Source organism: Liolophura sinensis, chromosome 6, assembly GCF_032854445.1.
Source record: "Liolophura sinensis isolate JHLJ2023 chromosome 6, CUHK_Ljap_v2, whole genome shotgun sequence".
Lineage (NCBI taxonomy): Eukaryota > Metazoa > Mollusca > Polyplacophora > Chitonida > Chitonidae > Liolophura > Liolophura sinensis.
Genome location: NC_088300.1, coordinates 81117111 through 81138983, shown reverse-complemented (window position 1 = coordinate 81138983; position 21873 = coordinate 81117111). Strand labels below are relative to the sequence as shown.

At 43.4% G+C, this 21873-nt stretch overlaps 1 protein-coding gene across 1 annotated transcript in view; it reads left to right on the top strand.

Annotated features, from left to right (window-relative positions):
• LOC135468114 (acyl-CoA synthetase short-chain family member 3, mitochondrial-like) overlaps positions 1–14350 on the top strand; it is a 34146-nt gene extending 19796 nt beyond the window's left edge. Inside the window, exons 11-17 of the mRNA XM_064746184.1 lie at positions 5827–5922; positions 6371–6434; positions 9002–9083; positions 9914–10036; positions 11184–11283; positions 11463–11638; positions 13077–14350. Of these exons, the coding sequence (XP_064602254.1) occupies positions 5827–5922; positions 6371–6434; positions 9002–9083; positions 9914–10036; positions 11184–11283; positions 11463–11638; positions 13077–13160 (725 nt within the window). The 3' untranslated portion in view covers positions 13161–14350. The remainder of the gene's footprint in view (positions 1–5826; positions 5923–6370; positions 6435–9001; positions 9084–9913; positions 10037–11183; positions 11284–11462; positions 11639–13076) is intronic.
• Positions 14351–21873: the final 7523 nt, after the last annotated feature.

The window sequence follows — 21873 nt, the reverse complement described above, 5'->3', positions numbered from 1 at the left end:
GTGGCAGACAGGTCAGTTGATGATGCAGGTTATAGCTTTGTACCCAGGCTGTCAGTCCCTCCAGTGCTGGATAGCTGGTGGCAGACAGGTCAGTTGATGATGCAGATTATAGCTTTGTACCCAGCCTGTCAGTCCCTCCAGTGCTGGATAACTGGTGGCAGACAGGTCAGTTGATGGTGCAGGTTATAGCTTTGTACCCAGCCTGTCAGTCCCTCCAGTGCTGGATAACTGGTGGCAGACAGGTCAGTTGATGATGCAGATTATAGCTTTGTACCCAGCCTGTCAGTCCCTCCAGTGCTGGATAAGTGGTGGCAGACAGGTCAGTCGATGATGCAGGTTATAGCTTTGTACCCAGCTTGTCAGTCCTTCCAGTGCTGGATAACTGGTGGCAGACAGGTCAGTCGATGATGCAGGTTATGGCTTTGTACCCAGCTTGTCAGTCCTTCCAGTGCTGGATAACTGGTGGCAGACAGGTCAGTTGATGATGCAGGTTATAGCTTTGTACCCAGCCTGTCAGTCCCTCCAGTGCTGGATAACTGGTGGCAGACAGGTCAGTTGATGATGCAGGTTATAGCTTTGTACCCAGGCTGTCAGTCCCTCCAGTGCTGGATAAGTGGTGGCAGACAGGTCAGTTGATGATGCAGGTTATAGCTTTGTACCCAGGCTGTCAGTCCCTCCAGTGCTGGATAACTGGTGGCAGACAGGTCAGTTGATGATGCAGGTTATAGCTTTGTACCCAGCCTGTCAGTCCCTCCAGTGCTGGATAACTGGTGGCAGACAGGTCAGTTGATGATGCAGGTTATAGCTTTGTACCCAGGCTGTCAGTCCCTCCAGTGCTGGATAACTGGTGGCAGACAGGTCAGTTGATGATGCAGGTTATAGCTTTGTACCCAGCCTGTCAGTCCCTCCAGTGCTGGATAACTGGTGGCAGACAGGTCAGTTGATGAGGCAGGTTATAGCTTTGTACCCAGGCTGTCAGTCCCTCCAGTGCTGGATAACTGGTGGCAGACAGGTCAGTTGATGAGGCAGGTTATAGCTTTGTACCCAGCCTGTCAGTCCCTCCAGTGCTGGATAACTGGTGGCAGACAGGTCAGTTGATGAGGCAGGTTATAGCTTTGTACCCAGCCTGTCAGTCCCTCCAGTGCTGGATAAGTGGTGGCAGATAGGTCAGTTGATGATGCAGGTTATAGCTTTGTACCCAGGCTGTCAGTCCCTCCAGTGCTGGATAAGTGGTGGCAGACAGGTCAGTTGATGATGTAGGTTATAGCTTTGTACCCAGGCTGTCAGTCCCTCCAGTGCTGGATAACTGGTGGCAGACAGGTCAGTTGATGATGCAGGTTATAGCATTGTACCCAGGCTGTCAGTCCCTCCAGTGCTGGATAAGTGGTGGCAGACAGGTCAGTTGATGATGCAGGTTATAGCTTTGTACCCAGGCTGTCAGTCCCTCCAGTGCTGGATAACTGGTGGCAGACAGGTCAGTTGATGATGCAGGTTATAGCTTTGTACCCAGCCTGTCAGTCCTTCCAGTGCTGGATAAGTGGTGGCAGACAGGTCAGTTGATGATGCAGGTTATAGCTTTGTACCCAGCCTGTCAGTCCTTCCAGTGCTGGATAACTGGTGGCAGACAGGTCAGTTGATGATGCAGGTTATAGCGTTGTACCCAGCCTGTCAGTCCCTCCAGTGCTGGATAACTGGTGGCAGACAGGTCAGTTGATGATGCAGGTTATAGCTTTGTACCCAGCCTGTCAGTCCTTCCAGTGCTGGATAAGTGGTGGCAGACAGGTCAGTTGATGATGCAGATTATAGCTTTGTACCCAGCCTGTCAGTCCCTCCAGTGCTGGATAAGTGGTGGCAGACAGGTCAGTTGATGATGCAGGTTATAGCTTTGTACCCAGCCTGTCAGTCCCTCCAGTGCTGGATAAGTGGTGGCAAACAGGTCAGTTGATGATGCAGGTTATAGCTTTGTACCCAGGCTGTCAGTCCCTCCAGTGCTGGATAACTGGTGGCAGACAGGTCAGTTGATGATGCAGGTTATAGCTTTGTACCCAGCCTGTCAGTCCTTCCAGTGCTGGATAAGTGGTGGCAGACAGGTCAGTTGATGATGCAGGTTATAGCGTTGTACCCAGCCTGTCAGTCCCTCCAGTGCTGGATAACTGGTGGCAGACAGGTCAGTTGATGATGCAGGTTATAGCTTTGTACCCAGGCTGTCAGTCCCTCCAGTGCTGGATAACCGATGGCAGACAGGTCAGTTGATGATGCAGGTTATAGCTTTGTACCCAGGCTGTCAGTCCCTCCAGTGCTGGATAACCGGTGGCAGACAGGTCAGTTGATGATGCAGGTTATAGCTTTGTACCCAGCCTGTCAGTCCCTCCAGTGCTGGATAACTGGTGGCAGACAGGTCAGTTGATGAGGCAGGTTATAGCTTTGTACCCAGCCTGTCAGTCCCTCCAGTGCTGGATAACTGGTGGCAGACAGGTCAGTTGATGATGCAGGTTATAGCTTTGTACCCAGGCTGTCAGTCCTTCCAGTGCTGGATAGCTGGTGGCAGACAGGTCAGTTGAGGACGCAGATTATAGGTTTGCACCCGGCCTGTCAGTCTTTCAGCTCAGCCCCACTAGTTTTTTGGTGGCTCCTTTTTTTAAAATAGGCCATTGTACTGGATACATGGCTTCACCGTAACAGGTTGCAAATGAAGTTAGAATTTCAGATCCCTCTATCCAATTTTAACAAAATCATGGTTGTTTTTGTCAAAATTTGGAGTTTATCAAAATTGTTCATGATATTCAATTGTAACTTGGTACAAGACATCACTATCATTATTTACAGAAATTATTTCTGTTTTGTGATGTTCTTGACAGTTCTTGACAGATTTGTTTTTCAAAAATATTGTTTTGAATTGAAACTTTATATCCAACTTCACCATGAAAAATTACAGAGGAAGTTTGAGTGTCAGGCTATTTCATCCGTTTTCAACAAAGTTAATATGTCCATTTTGTTTGGTTTTGGGCTTTGACGTACAGGTATTTTGATGGCTTGGACCGTTAAGGGAAATCTATTGCTTTCATAATTCTTCCACAATGCTATTTTTTCAAAATATTTGCTGGGTTAAAAGCGCAAATAATTTGGTTATTTAACTGTGTGCAGCAGGGGACTGTAAACTCGCCTTCATCTCGTTATCTATCACAAATCATTATCAGTTGGCATCAGTGTTGGTGTCTGAGTAAGGTTTTTTGTTTGGGTCATTTAAGTGAGGTTCTATGTTTGGGTCAGTCGAGTAAGGTTTTATGTTTGGGTCAGTTGAGTAAGGTTTTATGTTTGGGTCAGTTGAGTAAACTTTTTTGTTTGGGTCAGTTGAGTAAGGTTTTTTGTTTGGGTCAGTTGAGCAAGGTTCTATGTTTGAGTCAGTTGAGTGAGGTTCTATGTTTGGGTCAGTTGAGTGAGGTTTTTTTGTTTGGGTCAGTTGAGTAAGGTTTTTTGATTGGGTCAGTTTAGTAAGGTTTTATGTTTAGGTCAGTTGAGTAATGTTCTATGTTTGAGTCAGTTGAGTAAGTTTTTTTGTTTGGGCCAGTTTAGTAGGGTTTATGTTTGAGTCAGCAGAGTGAGGTTCTATGTTTGGGTCAGTTGAGTAAGGTTTTGTTTGGGTCAGTTGAGTAGTTGAGTAGGAGGGGGATGTAGTTTTCTTTTGATTGGGGGATATGTAGTTTTCATTTTTTTTCTGGGACATGTAGTTTTCCTTTTTTATCTTGGGACATATAGTTATCTTTTGATCAGGGGACATGTAGATTTCCTTTTTTTATCAGGGGACATGTAGTTTTCCTTTTTTATCGGGGGACATGTAGTTTTCTTTTTATCGGGGGACATGTAGTTTTTCTTTTTTTATCAGGGGACATGTAATTTTCTTTTAATCAGGGGACATGTAGTTTCCCTTTTTGATCGGGGGACATGTAGTTCTCCTTTTTTATCAGGGGACATGTACTTTTCTTTTGATCAGGGGAACATGCAGTTTTCCTTTTTTTCAGGGGACATGTAGTTTTCCTTTTTTATCTGGGGACATGTAGTTTTCCTTTTTTATCAGGGGACATGTACTTTTCTTTTGATCAGGGGAACATGCAGTTTTCCTTTTTTCAGGGGACATGCATTTTTCCTTTTTTATCGGGGGACATGTAGTTTTTTTTTTTGATCCGGGGGACATGTTTTCCTTTTTTATCGGGGGACATGTAGTTTTCTTTTGATCACAGGACATGTAGTTTTCCTTTTTTATCGGGGACATGTAGTTTTCTTTTGATCGGGGGACATGTTGTTTTGCTTTTTTATCGGGGGACATGTAGTTTTCCTTTTTGATCGGGGACATGTACTTTTCTTTTGATCAGGGGACAGGTAGTTTTCCTTTTTTTATCGGGGGACATGTAGTTATCTTTTCATCAGGAGACGTAGTTTTCCTTTTTTATCAGGGGACGTGTATTTTTCTTTTGATTGGGGGACATGTAGTTTTCCTTTTTTATCAAGGGACATGTACTTTTCTTTTGATCGGGGGGACGTAGTTTTCCTTTTTTGGGAGGGGGACATGTAGTTTTCTTTTGATTGGGAGATATGTAGTTTTCATTTTTTTCTGGGACGTGTAGTTTTCCTTTTTTATCTTGGGACATATAGTTGTCTTTTGATCAGGGGACATGTAGTTTTCCTTTTTTATCAGGGGACGTATAGTTTTCCTTTTTTATCGGGGACATGTAGTTTTCCTTTTTTATCGGGGGACATGTAGTTTTCCTTTTTTATCGGGGGACATATAGGTATATTTTGAGGGGGGGACATGTAGTTTTCCTTTTTTATCAGGATGTAGTTTCCTTTTGATGGGGGGACATGTAGTTTTCTTTTTATAGGGGGACATGTAGTTTTCCTTTTTTATCAGGGGATGTGTACTTTTCTTTTGATTGGGGGACTTGTAGTTTTTTTTTTCTTTTGGGAGGGAGGACATGCAGTTTTCCTTTAATCAGGGAACATGTACTTTTCTTTTTGGGACATGTTTTCTTTTGATCACGGGACATAGTTTTCCTTTTTTATCGGGGGACATGTAGTTTTCCTTTTTTATCGGGGGACATGTAGTTTTCTTTGATCGGAGGACATGTAGTTTTCTTTTTTTATTGGGGACATGTAGTTTTTTTTAGATCAGGGGAACATGCAGTTTTCCTTTTTTATCGGGGGACATGTAGTTTTCTTTTGATCATGGGACATGTAATTTTCCTTTTTTATCGGGGACATGTAGTTTTCTTTTGATCGGGGGACATGTAGTTTTCCTTTTTTATCGGGGGACATGTAGTTTTCCTTTTTGATCGGGGACATGTACTTTTCTTTTGATCAGGGGGACATGCAGTTTTCCTTTTTTATCGGGGGACATGTAGTTTTTCCTTTCTTATCGGGGGACAGGTAGTTTTCCTTTTTGATCGGGGGACATGTAGTTTTCATTTTTTATCAAGGGACATGTAGTTTTCTTTTGATTGGGGGACATGTAGTTTTCATTTTTTTCTGGGACATGTAGTTTTCCTTTTTTATCATAGGACATGTAGTTTTCTTTTGATTGGGGGACATGTAGTTTTCCTTTTTGATCGGGGGACATGTAGTTTTCCCTTTGGGACATGTATGATGAAGACAATAATCCCAGAATGCTTGTGATCTCCATGGAAATGACATCAAGTCAAGAGGTGTTAGAAAATTTCTGATAGTTCAACACTTTGTGATCAATGAGCCATAAAACGCAAGACTTTCCATGTGTCTAATAGGTACTCATGCATTCTTTCTTAATCTTGTATGTGTGATGTGTGTAATTTTTAGAGACGGGCTGGGCCATAACAGCGACCTGCTCAGGGCTGGGTATGTCTCTCTCCCCTCCCACAGGGGTCGCAGGAAGACCAGCCCCAGGCTGGGATGGTAGGTAAACAAGTCATGAATTCAATGAAAAAACATTAAGAACTTTCATCCAGTGTTTAAAAAAGTAACAAACACACAGAAATTATTCTCCAAATACACCAAAATCTGTCTTTAACCACACAGAAAGCTGTCTACAATCACACCAAAAACTGTCTATAATCACTCAGAAAGCTGTCAGCCAAAATAGAAAAAGAACTACACATGCCATGGTTAATCCCGAATCACTGGATTCTGGATACCCAGGGTGTGTGATCCAGGGTGGGTGATCCAGTCTTCTACAAAAGCTGTTCTAAATTTTAGCTTTCACACCTGTTGGCTGCACTTTTGTACAAATGATGTTATCTGGTGATGTCAACTATTCTGTGGTAGTTTTGTAAACTGAACCATTCTTTGCACATGTTATTGAGTAGGCTTGATGTTAACGTATCTGTTGTATCTGTGTTTTCAGTCCGAGTGGTACGCCCTGACCATTCTGAGACAGACCCAAATGAGTTAGGCCGGATTGTTATCAAGTAAGTTTTCATCTCTGCTGCTGGTATGTCATTTTTTTAACTGGACCACCACATCAGTTACAAAAGTTTAGATTAGATATGTCATGGATCACCGCATCAGTTACAAAAGTTTAGATAAGATATGTCATGGATCACCCCCTCAGTCACAAAAGTTTGGATATGTCATGGATCACCGCATCAGTTACAAAAGTTTAGATTAGATATGTCAGGGATCACCACATCAGTTACAAAAGTTTGTATATGTCATGGATCACCCCCTCAGTCACAAAAGTTTGGATATGTCATGGATCACCACATCAGTTACAAAAGTTTAGATTAGATATGTCAGGGATCACCACATCAGTTACAAAAGTTTGTATATGTCATGGATCACCACATCAGTTACAAAAGTTTGGATATGTCATGGATCACCACATCAGTTACAAAAGTTTGGATATGTCATGGATCACCACATCAGTAACAAGAGTTTGGTTATGTCATGGATCACTGCCTCAGTTACAGAAGATTGGATATGTCATTGATCACCACATCAAGTTTAGATATGTCATGGATCACCACATCAGTTACAAAAGTTTGGATATGTCAAGGATCACAGCATCAGTTACAAAAGTTTAGATATGTCATGAATCACCACATCAGTTACAAAAGTTTAGATATGTCATGGATCACCACATCAGTTACAAAAGTTTGGATATGTCATGGATCACCACATCAGTTACAAAAGTTTGGATATGACATTGATCACCGCATCAGTTACAAAAGTTTAGATATGTCATGGATCACCGCATCAGTTACAAAAGTTTGGATATGTCATGGATCACCACATCAGTTACAAAAGTTTGGATATGACATGGATCACCGCATCAGTTACAAAAGTTTAGATATGTCATGGATCACCGCATCAGTTACAAAAGTTTGGATATGTCATGGATCACCACATCAGTTACAAAAGTTTGGATATGTCATGGATCACCACATCAGTTACAAAAGTTTGGATATGACATTGATCACCGCATCAGTTACAAAAGTTTGGATATGTCATGGATCACCACATCAGTTACAAAAGTTTAGATATGTCATGGAACACCGCATCAGTTACAAAAGTTTAGATATGTCATGGATCACCACATCAGTTACAAAAGTTTGGATATGTCAAGGATCACAGCATCAGTTACAAAAGTTTGGATATGTCATGGATCACCACATCAGTTACAAAAGTTTGGATATGTCCTGGATCACCGCATCAGTTACAAAAGTTTGGATATGTCATGGATCACCACATCAGTTACAAAAGTTTGGATATGTCTTTAAAGTTTAGATATGTCATGGATCACCACATTAGTTACAAAAGTTTGGGTATGTCCTGGATCACCACATCAGTTACAAAAGTTCGGGTATGTCAGGGATCACCACATCAGTTACAAAAGTTTGTTTATGTCATGGATCACCACATCAGTTACAAAAGTTTAGATTAGATATGTCATGGATCACTGCCTCAGTTACAAAAGTTTAGATTAGATATGTCATGGATCACCACATCAGTAACAAAAGTTTAGATATGTCATGGATCACCACCTCTGTTACAAAAGTTTGGATATGTCAGGGATCACCACATCAGTTACAAAAGTTTGGATATGCCATAAAAGTTGTTGTCAATTGCAGCAAGATTAATGATGAAATATTAATGATAGACAAGCATGAATGGTAACTTTCTCAACCACATGTCATTATCATTGTCATTAGAATCAAATTTGTATTACATCACGTGACCTTGTGTAGTTTTATGTCTTATGATGACCTCGTCCCTGAACATAGCATTGAAAATCCAGTCTGTCTAATATCTCAGCCTATATCTCAGGGACATGCGACATGCAGGTTTGGTTTTAAGAATTTATTCCCCACCAGCCCCTTCAGAATATAGTGCATGGGGATTTAGCGATCACATCGTCCATCGGTAATCATTACCTTGTCAACACACCCCTAGACATGATAGAGATCATGTGAAGATGTGCATGTGTTATTTGGGTTATGCCCCATGAATTATCCCCAGAATTACTGGCCTTTAAACATCGGGAATTTTAGCCAGTGAGTCCTTGTCAGCTCATCTTTCCCTACAGTTAATTGGATTTACATGAAATTTTGTAGGCAGAACAAAGACCATTGGGGGATGTGTGTGTGCTATTTGGGTTGCACTGCTGTCATTATTTTTAGAGTTACTGCTCTTTAAATGTCGAATGTGGACTTGTAGATAGTGATCGAGCCCTTGTTAACGCATCTCCCAGTAACGCATCTCATAACAGTATGACAGACCATATTAGGGTGTGCGTCTGCTCTGTGGGTATGTCAAGTTCATTTTTTCAGAATCATTGCTCTTTGAACATGCACTGGGAAATTTTTGATAGTGGAGTCGCCATCTACTCATGGCTCCTGTTGTTTTAACTATCTAGGAATTTACATTACAGATTTGTCGTGTTGATTTTGACCCCATGTGGAATAATGTCAGTAGGCTTCCTACTTTGACATGGTGCTTGAACTGATGAAAACTGTACTTTGTGTACTTCTTGCAGGTTACCTCTGCCTCCTGGTAGCTTGTCAACTCTCTGGGAGAATGATGAAAAGTTTGTGGACACGTTCTTCAGAAAATATCCAGTAAGTACACTTAAGTACGATAAGAAATATAGTAACATCCAATAAGTAAACCTGTACTGGACTAAATATCCAATAAGTATACTTATACTTACAAGAATGTCCTGTAAGTAGCCCTGGACTGGAGTATATACCCAGTAAAGGACACCTGGACTGGAGTAAATATCCTGTAAGTACACATAAACTTAAGTAAATATCCAGTAAAGTACAAATGTACTGCAGTATATATCCAGTATAAAGGTAAACCTGTACTAGGGTAAACATCCAGTAAATACCCTTAAACTGAAATGTACTGTACAATGCAAATGTTCTAAAGTATATATATCAAAAAAGCACTCTAAAGTAAATGTAGACTGGAGTACATGTCCAGTGAGTACACACAGACTGGTGTAAATGTCCAGTGAGTACACACAGACTGGAGTAAATGTCCAGTGAGTACACACAGACTGGAGTAAATGTCCAGTGAATACACACAGACTGGTGTAAATGTCCAGTGAATACACAGACTGGTGTAAATGTCCAGTGAGTACACACAGATTGGTGTAAATGTCCAGTGAATACACACAGACTGGTGTAAATGTCCAGTGAATACACAGACTGGTGTAAATGTCCAGTGAGTACACACAGACTGGTGTAAATGTCCAGTGAGTACACACAGACTGGAGTAAATGTCCAGTGAGTACACACAGACTGGAGTAAATTAGTGTGCAGTAAATACCCATAGACTAAATTAAATGAGCTCATAAGTTGTATGATGAATATCATGTTCAGCATTGACAATACTGCAGTTTATGTAGAGTACAGTTAAGTGACATATTACCACATGTGTACAGGGTTACTACGATACCATGGACTCTGGTTACCGTGACCGGAATGGTTACATCGCAGTGATGTCACGGGCTGATGATGTCATCAATGTGGCGGGCCACAGGATGTCTGCTGGAGGACTGGAAGAGGTAAATCTCAATTATCTTTCTTGTCTCTGCTGAGAGATTGTCAGATGTGAAGACAGGTTCTACTCTCTAGATCAGTGCTGACAGGAAGAGGTAAATCACAGTACAATGATCTCTCTTGTCTCAGCTGAGAGATTGTCAGATGTGAGGACAGGTTCTACTCTCTAGATCAGTGCTGACAGGAAGAGGTAAATCACAGTACAATGAGCTCTCTTGTCTCAGCTGAGAGATTGTCAGATGTGAAGACAGGTTCTACTCTCTAGATCAGTGCTGACAGGAAGAGGTAAATCACAGTACAATGATCTCTCTTGTCTCAGCTGAGAGATTGTCAGATGTGAAGACAGGTTCTACTGTCTGGATCAGTGCTGACAGGAAGAGGTAAATCACAGTACAATGATCTCTCTTGTCTCAGCTGAGAGATTGTCAGATGTGAAGACAGGTTCTACTCTCTAGATCAGTGCTGACAGGAAGAGGTAAATCACAGTACAATGATCTCTCTTGTCTCAGCTGAGAGATTGTCAGATGTGAAGACAGGTTCTACTGTCTGGATCAGTGCTGACAGGAAGAGGTAAATCACAGTACAATGATCTCTGTTGTCTCACCTGAGAGATTGTCAGCTCTTAGAACATGTGTGGATCAGCATTGTCAATACAGTAAGGCATAATTGATCTCTCCCCTGGATTTCTACATTTATTGCTACCAAGGTGGTGAAGATTTTCTTTCTAGACATAGTGGTTGACAAAATTTTTGATTCATTAGTGGATGAACATGTAACTGTAATATTTATTTATTTATTTATGTATTTGATTGGTATCTTAGGCCCTACTTCAAGAATATTTCACTTCTATGATGACAACCAGCATTATGGTGGGATGAAACTGGGCAGAGGTTCGGCTGAACCCATCAACCATCTGCAGGTTGCTGGCAGACCTATAGCTGAATTATGATTATGTTTTACCATGAAGTTCTAGTATTCTGATTGCTGTAACAATGTACTGTTTGTATTGTTGATGTATATGTGTAGTGTGATTTAAACCATTCAGCATTGATGATATCAATAAAATGTCCTGGTTGGATGTGAGAGCTATTGACTATTTCTGACCTGTACATTTAGGTAAATGCCTGGCTGATGTAAATGTATGTGTTGCAGGCTGTGTTGGAACATGAAGACGTAGCTGAGGCAGCTGTCATAGGCATGGCCGACACCCTCAAAGGCCAGGTCCCACTGGGTCTGTTGGTGCTGAAGTCAGGTAATTGAGTACATCCAGAAATCAGACCGATGAATGTGTAAAAGAGTGCTGAGATATACGTACTTATTCTTTCAAAATGATGTGGTTACCAATCAAAGTATGTTTGATCTCTAATGAATATGTCTGCTGGTCATTTTGGGGATGAGTTTCACAGGAATATTAATCTCTGTTTTGCTCAGACGTTGAGAAATCTCCCTCTCAGGTTGTTGACGAAGTGCTGAAGACTGTTCGTGACAACATTGGTGCTGTGGCTAGCTTCAAACATGCAGTGGTTGTCCCAAGGCTACCTAAAACTCGCTCTGGCAAAATCCCGCGTAGCACGATCGCAGCCTTAGCTGCCAGTCAGCCATTCCAGGTAGGTCAGACTTGATCAGGCACAGTCATGCCAACATTACATACAAGATGAGTTGGGCATGGAGTCATGCCAACATTACATACAAGATGAGTTGAGCATGGAGTCATGTCAGCATTGTGTACATGATCAACATTCTATATGTGATCAGGGGGACATGGAGTCATGCCAACATTACATACAAGATGAGTTGAGCTTGGAGTCATGCCAACATTATATACAAGATGAGTTGAGAAGGAAAAAACATAGAACAACTGCCACCATGTGGTACCAATTGTAATACTATTGTGGGGAGAACAAGCAGTGTTTAGGTGATTAAACACTTGCCGGCTATTTTATGAGGTACAGTATGTGTATTTTTTCTCTATGATGACAATGTTTGCTGGCTTTTTATGAGGTACAGTATGTGTATTTTTTCTCTATGATGACAATGTTTGCTGGCGTTTTATGAGGTACAGTACATAATTGTTTGTCTCTATGATGACAATGTTTGCTGGCTTTTTTTATGAGGTACAGCACATATATGTTGTCTCTATGATGACAATGTTTGCTGGCTTTTTTATGAGGTACAGTACATATATGTTGTCTCATGATGACATTGTTTGCTGGCATTTTTATGAGGTACAGTACATATATGTTGTCTTTGATGACAATGTTTGCTGGCTTTTTATGAGGTACAGTACATAATTGTTGTCTCTATGATGACAGTGTTTGCTGGCTTTTTTATGAGGTACAGTACATAATTGTTGTCTCTATGATGACATTGTTTGCTGGCATTTTTATGAGGTACAGTACATATATGTTGTCTTTGATGACAATGTTTGCTGGCTTTTTTATGAGGTACAGTACATATATGTTGACTCTATGATGACAATGTTTGCTGGCATTTTTATGAGGTACAGTACATATATGTTGTCTTTGATGACAACGTTTGCTGGTATTTTTATGAGGCATAGTACATATATGTTATCTCACTGATGAGAACATTTGCTAGCTATTGTATGAGGTATTGTACGTGTATGTTGTCTCTATGATGGCAAACTTTGCTGCCTATTTTATGAGGTACAGTACATGTATGTTGTCTCCGTGATGACAGTGTTTGCTGGCTGTGTTATGAAGTACAGTACATATACAGTGTATGTTGTCTTGATGATGGCAAAGTTTGCTGGCTATTTTTTGCTGCCAGGGTGATGACATACATGTAGTTACCTGGCTGTTTTTATGAGGCATGTTGCCAAAGTGGTGACAAAATTACTTGCCTATTTTTTGAGGTATTTTCTCAAAGATGTTCTGACATCACATCGTAAAATATTCCAGAATTAATCATGTTCTGAAACTGAATTGTGATGTCATTTTAAATGATCAGTTAGAGCTGAGTGAGAATTAGGATTCTCTGTTTTTTGTTTAGGACAGATGCTCATCAGAGAATGTGTCTTTTCAGATTCCTGTAACAATAGAAGATGCCACGGTATACCCAGCCATTAAAGAGGCCTTACAAGGGATAGGACTGGCTCGTGATGCCTGATATCGAGTGACTGAATCGGGCTCCTCAGGAGAATTTACTGGCCCATGATGCCCGATGATATCAAGTTGCCACTGTATATCCAGTTGTTGTGGCATGCTCAGGAGAATTTACTGGCCCGTGATGACTGATGATATCAAATTGCCACTGTATATCCAGCTGTTATGGGCTGCTCAGGAGAATTTACCAGCTTGTTATGCCTGATGATATCAAGTTGCCACTGTATATCCAGTTGTTGTTGCATGCTCAGGAGAATTTACTGGCCCGTAATGACTGATGATATCAGGTTGCCACTGTATATCCAGCTGTTATGGGCTGCTCAGGAGAGTTTACTGGCCCGTGATGACTGATGATATCAAGTTGCCACTGTATATCCAGCTGTTATGGGCTGCTCAGGAGAATTTACCAGCTTGTTTTTGCCTGATGATATCAAGTTGTCAGTGTATATCCTTCCATTAGTGAAGCCCTATGGAAGAGTAAAATGGCCCGTAATGCCTGATGATATCAAGTTACCACTTCACAGCCAGCTGTTATGGGCTGTTTAGGAGAATTTACTGGCCCGTAATGCTTAATGATATCAAGTTGCCACTGTATATCCATCCATTAAAAGAGCCTTACAGAAGAGTAGACTGGTGTAATGCTTAATGATGTCAAGTTGCCACAGTATATCCATCCATTAAAGAGGCCTTACAGAAGATTGAACTGACCCATAATGCATGATGACATCTGTACATCCATCCAGTAAAGAAGCCTGGTGTATGCATTGAAATTGTAGTATTGCACACATAAAGATGTCCGGAAAGCGTGTCTAACGCACATTCATTCACTGTGCATTATAAATGATATTATTGTCCATTTTTCTTTGTTTCCCTGCACTTTTTGTGTGTGGCAGCAGTACAAGCGTGATGACATTGGAACCATCCTGTGAAACGGATGGAAGAACAAATTGGTATGGACTTGTGTCTATATATACATGTTTGTACGTGAATAGGTATGTGCAATTCAAATGTCAAGAAGAATGTCAGATCTATGTGGAAGTTTTAACTGTGCTGTTCTGATTGGAGGAGGGAATGGGGTATTCTGAGCAGGAGGGTTTAACCGAATCATGTCTGAAGGGGGAATTCTGAGCAGGAGGGTTTAACCGAGTCATGTCTGAAGGGGGAATTGTGAGCAGGAGGGTTTAACCGAGTCATGTCTGATAAGGGAATTCTGAGCAGGAGGGTTTAACCGAGTCATGTCTGAAAGGGAAATTCTCAGCAGGAGGGTTTAACCGAGTCATGTGTGAAGGGGGGATTCTGAGCAGGAGGGTTTAACCGAGTTATGTGTGAAGGGGGGATTCTGAGCAGGAGGGTTTAACCGAGTTATGTCTGAAAGGGGAATTCTGAGCAGGAGGGTTTAACCGAGTCATGTCTGAAGGTGGAATTCTGAGCAGGAGGGTTTGAGTGTACAAATCATGTCTAAAGGGGGAATTCTGAGCAGGAGGGTTTAACCGAGTCATGTGTGAAGGGGGAATTCTGAGCAGGAGGGTTTTACCGAGTTATGTCTGAAAGGGGAATTCTGAGCAGGAGGGTTTAACCGAGTCATGTGTGAAGGGGGAATTCTGAGCAGGAGGGTTTAACCGAGTTATGTCTGAAAGGGGAATTCTGAGCAGGAGGGTTTAACCGAGTCTTGTCTGAAGGTGGAATTCTGAGCAGGAGGGTTTGAGTGTACGAGTCATGTCCTAAGGGGGAATTCTGAGCAGGAGGGTTTAACCGAGTCATGTCTGAAAGGGGAATTCTGAGCAGGAGGGTTTAACCGAGTCATGTGTGAAGGGGGAATTCTGAGCAGGAGGGTTTAACCAAGTTATGTCTGAAAGGGGAATTGTGAGCAGGAGGGTTTAACCGAGTCATGTCTGATAAGGGAATTCTGAGCAGGAGGGTTTAACCGAGTCATGTCTGAATGGGGAATTGTGAGCAGGAGGGTTTAACTGAGTCATGTCTGAAAGGGGAATTGTGAGCAGGAGGGTTTAACCGAGTCATGTCTGAAGGAGGAATTGTGAACAGGAGGGTTTAACCGAGTCATGTCTGAGGGTAAAATTCTGAGCAGTAGGGTTTGAGTGTACAGATCATGTCTAAAGGGGATATTCTGAGCAGGAGGGTTTGAGTGTACGAGTCACGTCTGAAGGGGATATGTTGAGCAGGAGGATTTGAGTGTACAAGTCATGTCAGAAGGTGGAATTCTGAGCAGGAGGGTTTCAGTGTATGAGTCATGTTTGAAGGGGGTACTCTGAGCAGGAGGGTTTGAGTGTACGAGTCATGTTTGAAGGGGATATTCTGAGCAGGAGGGTTTGAGTGTACGAGTCATGTTTGAAGGGGGTACTCTGAGCAGGAGGGTTTGAGTGTACGAGTCATGTTTGAAGGGGATATTCTGAGCAGGAGGGGTTGAGTGTACAATTCATGTCAGAAGGTGGAATTCTGAGCAGGAGGGTTTGAATGTATGTCATGTCTGAAGGCGGAATTCTCAGCAGGAGGGTTTAGCTGAGTCATGTCTGAAGGTGGAATTCTGAGCAGGAGGGTTTAACTGAGTCATGTCTGAAGGTGGAATTCTGAGCAGGGGGGTTTAACTGAGTCATGTCTGAAGGTAGAATTCTGAGCAGGAGGGTTGAACTGAGTCATGTCTGAAGGTGGAATTCTGAGCAGGGGGGTTTAACTGAGTCATGTCTGAAGGTAGAATTCTGAGCAGGAGGGTTGAACTGAGTCATGTCTGAAGGTGGAATTCTGAGCAGGAGGGTTTGAGTGTACGAGTCATGTCTGGAGGTGGAATTCTGAGCAGGAGGGTTTAACTGAGTCATGTCTGAAGGTGGAATTCTGAGCAGGAGAGTTTAACCGAGTCATGTCTGGAGGTGGAATTCTGAGCAGGAGGGTTTAACCGAGTCATGTCTGAAGTTGGAATTCTGAGCAGGAGAGTTTGAGTCTACGAGTCAGATAAGTGTGTGGTTCTGTGTATGTTGGTGACTCAGTCAGATGTGTGTGTTTGGTGACTCAGTCAGGCGTGTGTGTTGGTGACTCAGTCAGATGAGTGTGGTTCTGTGTCTTGGTGACTCAGTCAGATGTGGGTGTGATTCTGTGTGTTGGTGACTCAGTCAGATGTGTGTGTGATTCTGTGTGTATTGGTGACTCAGTCAGGCGTCTGTTGGTGATTCAGTCAGATAAGTGTGTGGTTCTGTGTGTGTTGGTGACTCAGTCAGATGTGTGTGTTTGGTGACTCACTCAGGCGTGTGTGTTGGTGACTCAGTCAGATGTGGGTGTGGTTCTGTGTGTTGGTGACTCAGACACATGTGTGTGTGGTTCTGTGTGTTGGTGACTCAGTCAGATGTGTGTGAGATTCTGTGTGTATTGGTGACTCAGTCAGGCGTGTGTTGGTGACTCAGATAAATCAGATAAGTGTATGGTTCTGTGTGTGTTGGTGATTCAGTCAGATGTGTATGTGGTTCTGTGTGTTGGTGACTCAGTCAGATGTGTGTGTTTGGTGACTCAGTCAGATGTGTGTGTTTGGTGACTCAGTCAGATGTGTGTCTTGGCGACAGTCAGATGTTTGTGTGGTTGTATGTGTTGATGACTCTTATGTGTGTATCTTGGTCACTCGGTCGAATGTGTGTTGTAGCTCAGATGAGTGTTGGTGACTCATTCAGATGTGTTGGTTCTGTTGCAATATTGTGCAATACCGGTACTGCGTAAAACACCAATCAAATAAATAAACAAATTTAAAGAGACAGCTGGCAAGATTGTTGCTACAATTTGATAAAGGCGAATATGGATTTTGTCAAAAATCTCTGGTAAAACTCATACAAGCTGGTCGTCATTCTAGAACTCACACGAGCCCGTCGTCATTCTAGAACTTGTACAAGCCGGTTGTCATTCTAGAACTTGTACAAGCCGGTCATCATTCTAGAACTCATACAAGCTGGTCGTCATTCTAGAACTCACACGAGCCCATCGTCATTCTAGAACTCGTACAAGCTGGTCGTCATTCTACAACTCACACGAGCCGGTCGTCATTCTAGAACTCACATGAGCTGGTCGTCATTCTAGAACTCATACAAGCTGGTCGACATTCTACAACTGACACGAGCCGGTTGTCATTCTAGAACTTGTACAAGCTGGTCGTCATTCTATAACTCACACGAGCCGGTCGTCATTCTAGAACTCACATGAGCTGGTCGTCATTCTAGAACTCATACAAGCTGGTCGTCATTCTACAACTCACACGAGCCGGTCGTCATTCAAGAACTTGTACAAGCTGGTCGTCATTCTAGAACTCACACGAGCCGGTCGTCATTCTAGAACTTGTACAAGCCGGTCGTCATTCTAGAACTTGTACAAGCCGGTTGTCATTCTAGAACTTGTACAAGCCGGTCATCATTCTAGAACCCATACAAGCTGGTCGTCATTCAAGAACTCACACGAGCCCATCGTCATTCTAGAACTCGTACAAGCTGGTCGTCATTCTAGAACTCACACGAGCCGGTCGTCATTCTAGAACTCACATGAGCTGGTCGTCATTCTAGAACTCATACAAGCTGGTCGTCATTCTACAACTGACACGAGCCGGTTGTCATTCTAGAACTTGTACAAGCTGGTCGTCATTCTATAACTCACACGAGCCAGTCGTCATTCTAGAACTCACATGAGCTGGTCGTCATTCTAGAACTCATACAAGCTGGTCGTCATTCTACAACTCACACGAGCCGGTCGTCATTCAAGAACTTGTACAAGCTGGTCGTCATTCTAGAACTCACACGAGCCGGTCGTCATTCTAGAACTTGTACAAGCCAGTCGTCATTCTACAAGTGGTACCAGCCGGTCATAATTCTAGAACTTGTACAAGCCGGTCGTCATTCTAGAACTTGTACAAGCCGGTCGTCATTCTAGAACTTGTACAAGCCGGTCGTCATTCTAGAACTTGTACAAGCCGGTCGTCATTCTAGAACTGACACACGAGCCGGTCGTCATTCTAGAACTGACACACAAGCTGGTCGTCATTCTAGAACTCGTACAAGCCGGTCGTCATTCCAGAACTCGTACAAATCGGTTGTCATTCTAGAACTTGTACACGTACAAGCTGCTTGTCATTCTAGAGCTTGTACAACCCGGTCGTCATTCTAGAACTCGTACAAGCCGGTCGTCATTCTAGAACTCATACAAGCTGGTGGTCATTCTAGAATTCACATGAGCCGGTCGACATTCTAGAACTCGTACAAGCCGGTCGTCATTCTAGAACTGACACACAAGCCGGTCGTCATTCTAGAACCCGTACAAGCCGATCGTCATTCCAGAACTCGTACAAGCCGGTCGTCATTCTAGAACTTGTACATGTACAAGCTGCTCGTCATTCTAGAGCTTGTACAAGCTGGTCGTCATTCTAGAGCTTGTACAAGCCGGTCGTCATTCTAGAACTTGTACAAGCCGGTCGTCATTCTAGAACTCACACGAGCCAGTCGTCATTCTAGAACTCACACGAGCCGGTCGTCATTCTATAACTCGTACAAGTCGGTCGTCATTCTAGAACTCACAAGAGCCAGTCGTCATTCTAAAGCTTGTACAAGCCGGTCGTCATTCTAGAACTTGTACAAGCCAGTCATCATTCTAAAACTTGCATCAACTGATCGTCATTTTAAAGCCCTACAAGCCGGTTGTCATTTTAAATCTCGTACAAGCTGGTCATCATTCTAGAGTTCGCACCAGCCAGTCATCACTCTAGAGCTTGTATAAGTTGTTCGTCATTCTAGAGCCCGGATAGGCTGGTCATCATTCTAGAGTCCAAATAGGCTGGTCATCATTCTAGAGCTTGTATTAGTTGGTTGTCGTTTTGGAGCTTGCACAAGCTGGTCGTCATTCTAGAGTTTGCACAAGCTGGTTATCCCTCTAGAGCTTGTATGGGTTGGTCGTCATTCTAGAGTTTGCACAAGCTGGTCATCATTCTAGAGCTTGCACAAGCCGGTCGTCATTCTAAAACTCGCACAAGCTGGTGATCACTCTAGAGCTTGTATAGGTTGGTCATCATTCTGGAGTTTGCAAGAGCTGATCATCATTCTAGAGCTCGCACCAGCCCATCACCATTCTACAGCTCACACAAGCCAGCCCATCACTCTATAGGTTGGTCACCATTCTACAGCTCACACAAGCCACCCCATCACTCTATATGTTGGTCACCATTCTACAGCTCACACAAGCCACCCCATCACTCTACAGGCTGGTTACCATTCTAGAGTTCGTATAAGCCGGTCATCATTCTACAGCTCACACAAGCCGCCCATCACTCTATAGGCTGGTCATCATTCTACAGCTCACACAAGCTGCCCATCACTCTATAAGCTGGTCATCATTCTACAGCTCACACAAGCCACCCCATCACTCTATAGGCTGGTCATCATTCTACAGCTCACACAAGCCTCCCCATCACTCTATAGGCAGGTCATCATTCTACAGCTCACACAAGCCATCCCATCATTCCATACGCTGGTCATCATTCTACAGCTCACACAAGCCGCTTATCACTCTATAGGCTGGTCATCATTCTACAGCTCACACAAGCCACCCATCACTCTATAGGCTGGTCACCATTCTACAGCTCACACAATCCACCCATCAGTCTATAGGCTGGTCATCATTCTACAGCTCACACAAGCCGCCCATCACTTTGTAGGCTGCTCACCATTCTACAGCTCACACAAGCCACCCATCACTCTATAGGCTGGTCATCATTCTACAGCTCACACAAGCCACCCCATCACGCTATAGGCTGGTCATCATTCTACAGCTCACACAAGCCCCCCCATCACTCTATAAGTTGGTCATCATTCTACAGCTCACACAAGCCACCCATCACTCTATAGGCTGGTCATCATTCTACAGCTCACACAAGCCACCCCGTCACTCTATAGGCTGGTCACCATTCTACAGCTCACACAAGCCACCCATCACTCTATAGGGTGGTCACCATTCTACAGCTCACTCAAGCCGCCCATCACTCTATAGGTTGGTCATCATTCTACAGCTCACACAAGCCGTCCATCACTCTATAGGCTGGTCACCATTCTACAGCTCACACAAACCACCCATCACTCTATAAGTTGGTCACATTCTACAGCTTACACAAGCCAACCCGTCACTCTATAGGTTGGTCACCATTCTAGAGTTCATATAAGCTGGTCACCGTTCTACAGCTCACACAAACTGCCCATCACTCTATAGGCTGGTCACCATTCTAGACTTCGTATAAGCTGGTCATCATTCTACTGCTCACACAAGCAACCCCATCACTCTATAGGCTGGTCATCATTCTACAGCTCACACAAGCCACCCCATCATTCCATACGCTGGTCATCATTCTACAGCTCACACAAGCCGCCCATCACTCTATAGGTTGGTCACCATTCTACAGCTCACACAAGCCGCTTATCACTCTATAGGCTGGTCACCACTCTACAGCTCACACAAGCCATCCATCATTCCATAGGCTGGTCATCATTCTACAGCTCACACAAGCCGCCCATCACTCTATAGGTTGGTCACCATTCTACAGCTCACACAAGCCACCCCATCACTCTATAGGCTGGTCACCATTCTACAGCTCACACAAGCCACCCATCACTCTATAGGTTGGTCATCATTCTACAGCTCACACAATCCACCCCATCACTCTATAGGCTGGTCACCATTCTACAGCTCACACAAGCCACCCATCACTCTATAGGTTGGTCATCATTCTACAGCTCACACAAGCCGCCCATCACTCTATAGGCTGGTCACCATTCTACAGATCACACAAACCACCCATCACTCTATAAGTTGGTCACATTCTACAGCTTACACAAGCCAACCCGTCACTCTATAGGTTGGTCACCATTCTAGAGTTCATATAAGCTGGTCACCGTTCTACAGCTCACACAAACTGCCCATCACTCTATAGGCTGGTCACCATTCTAGACTTCGTATAAGCTGGTCATCATTCTACTGATCACACAAGCCACCCCATCACTATATAGGCTGGTCATCATTCTACAGCTCACACAAGCCACCCCATCATTCCATACGCTGGTCATCATTCTACAGCTCACACAAGCCGCCCATCACTCTATAGGTTGGTCACCATTCTACAGCTCACACAAGCCGCTTATCACTCTATAGGCTGGTCACCACTCTACAGCTCACACAAGCCATCCATCATTCCATAGGCTGGTCATCATTCTACAGCTCACACAAGCCGCCCATCACTATATAGGTTGGTCACCATTCTACAGCTCACACAAGCCACCCCATCACTCTATAGGCTGGTCACCATTCTACAGCTCACACAAGCCACCCATCACTCTATAGGTTGGTCATCATTCTACAGCTCACACAATCCACCCCATCACTCTATAGGCTGGTCACCATTCTACAGCTCACACAAGCCACCCATCACTCTATAGGTTGGTCACCATTCTACAGCTCACACAAGCCACCCCATCACTCTATAGGCTGGTCACCATTCTACAGCTCACACAAGCCACCCCATCACTCTATAGGCTGGTCACCATTCTACAGCTCACACAAGCCACCCCATCACTCTATAGGCTGGTCATCATTCTACAGCTCACACAAGCCACCCATCACTCTATAGGCTGGTCACCATTCTACAGCTCACACAATCCACCCATCAGTCTATAGGCTGGTCATCATTCTACAGCTCACAC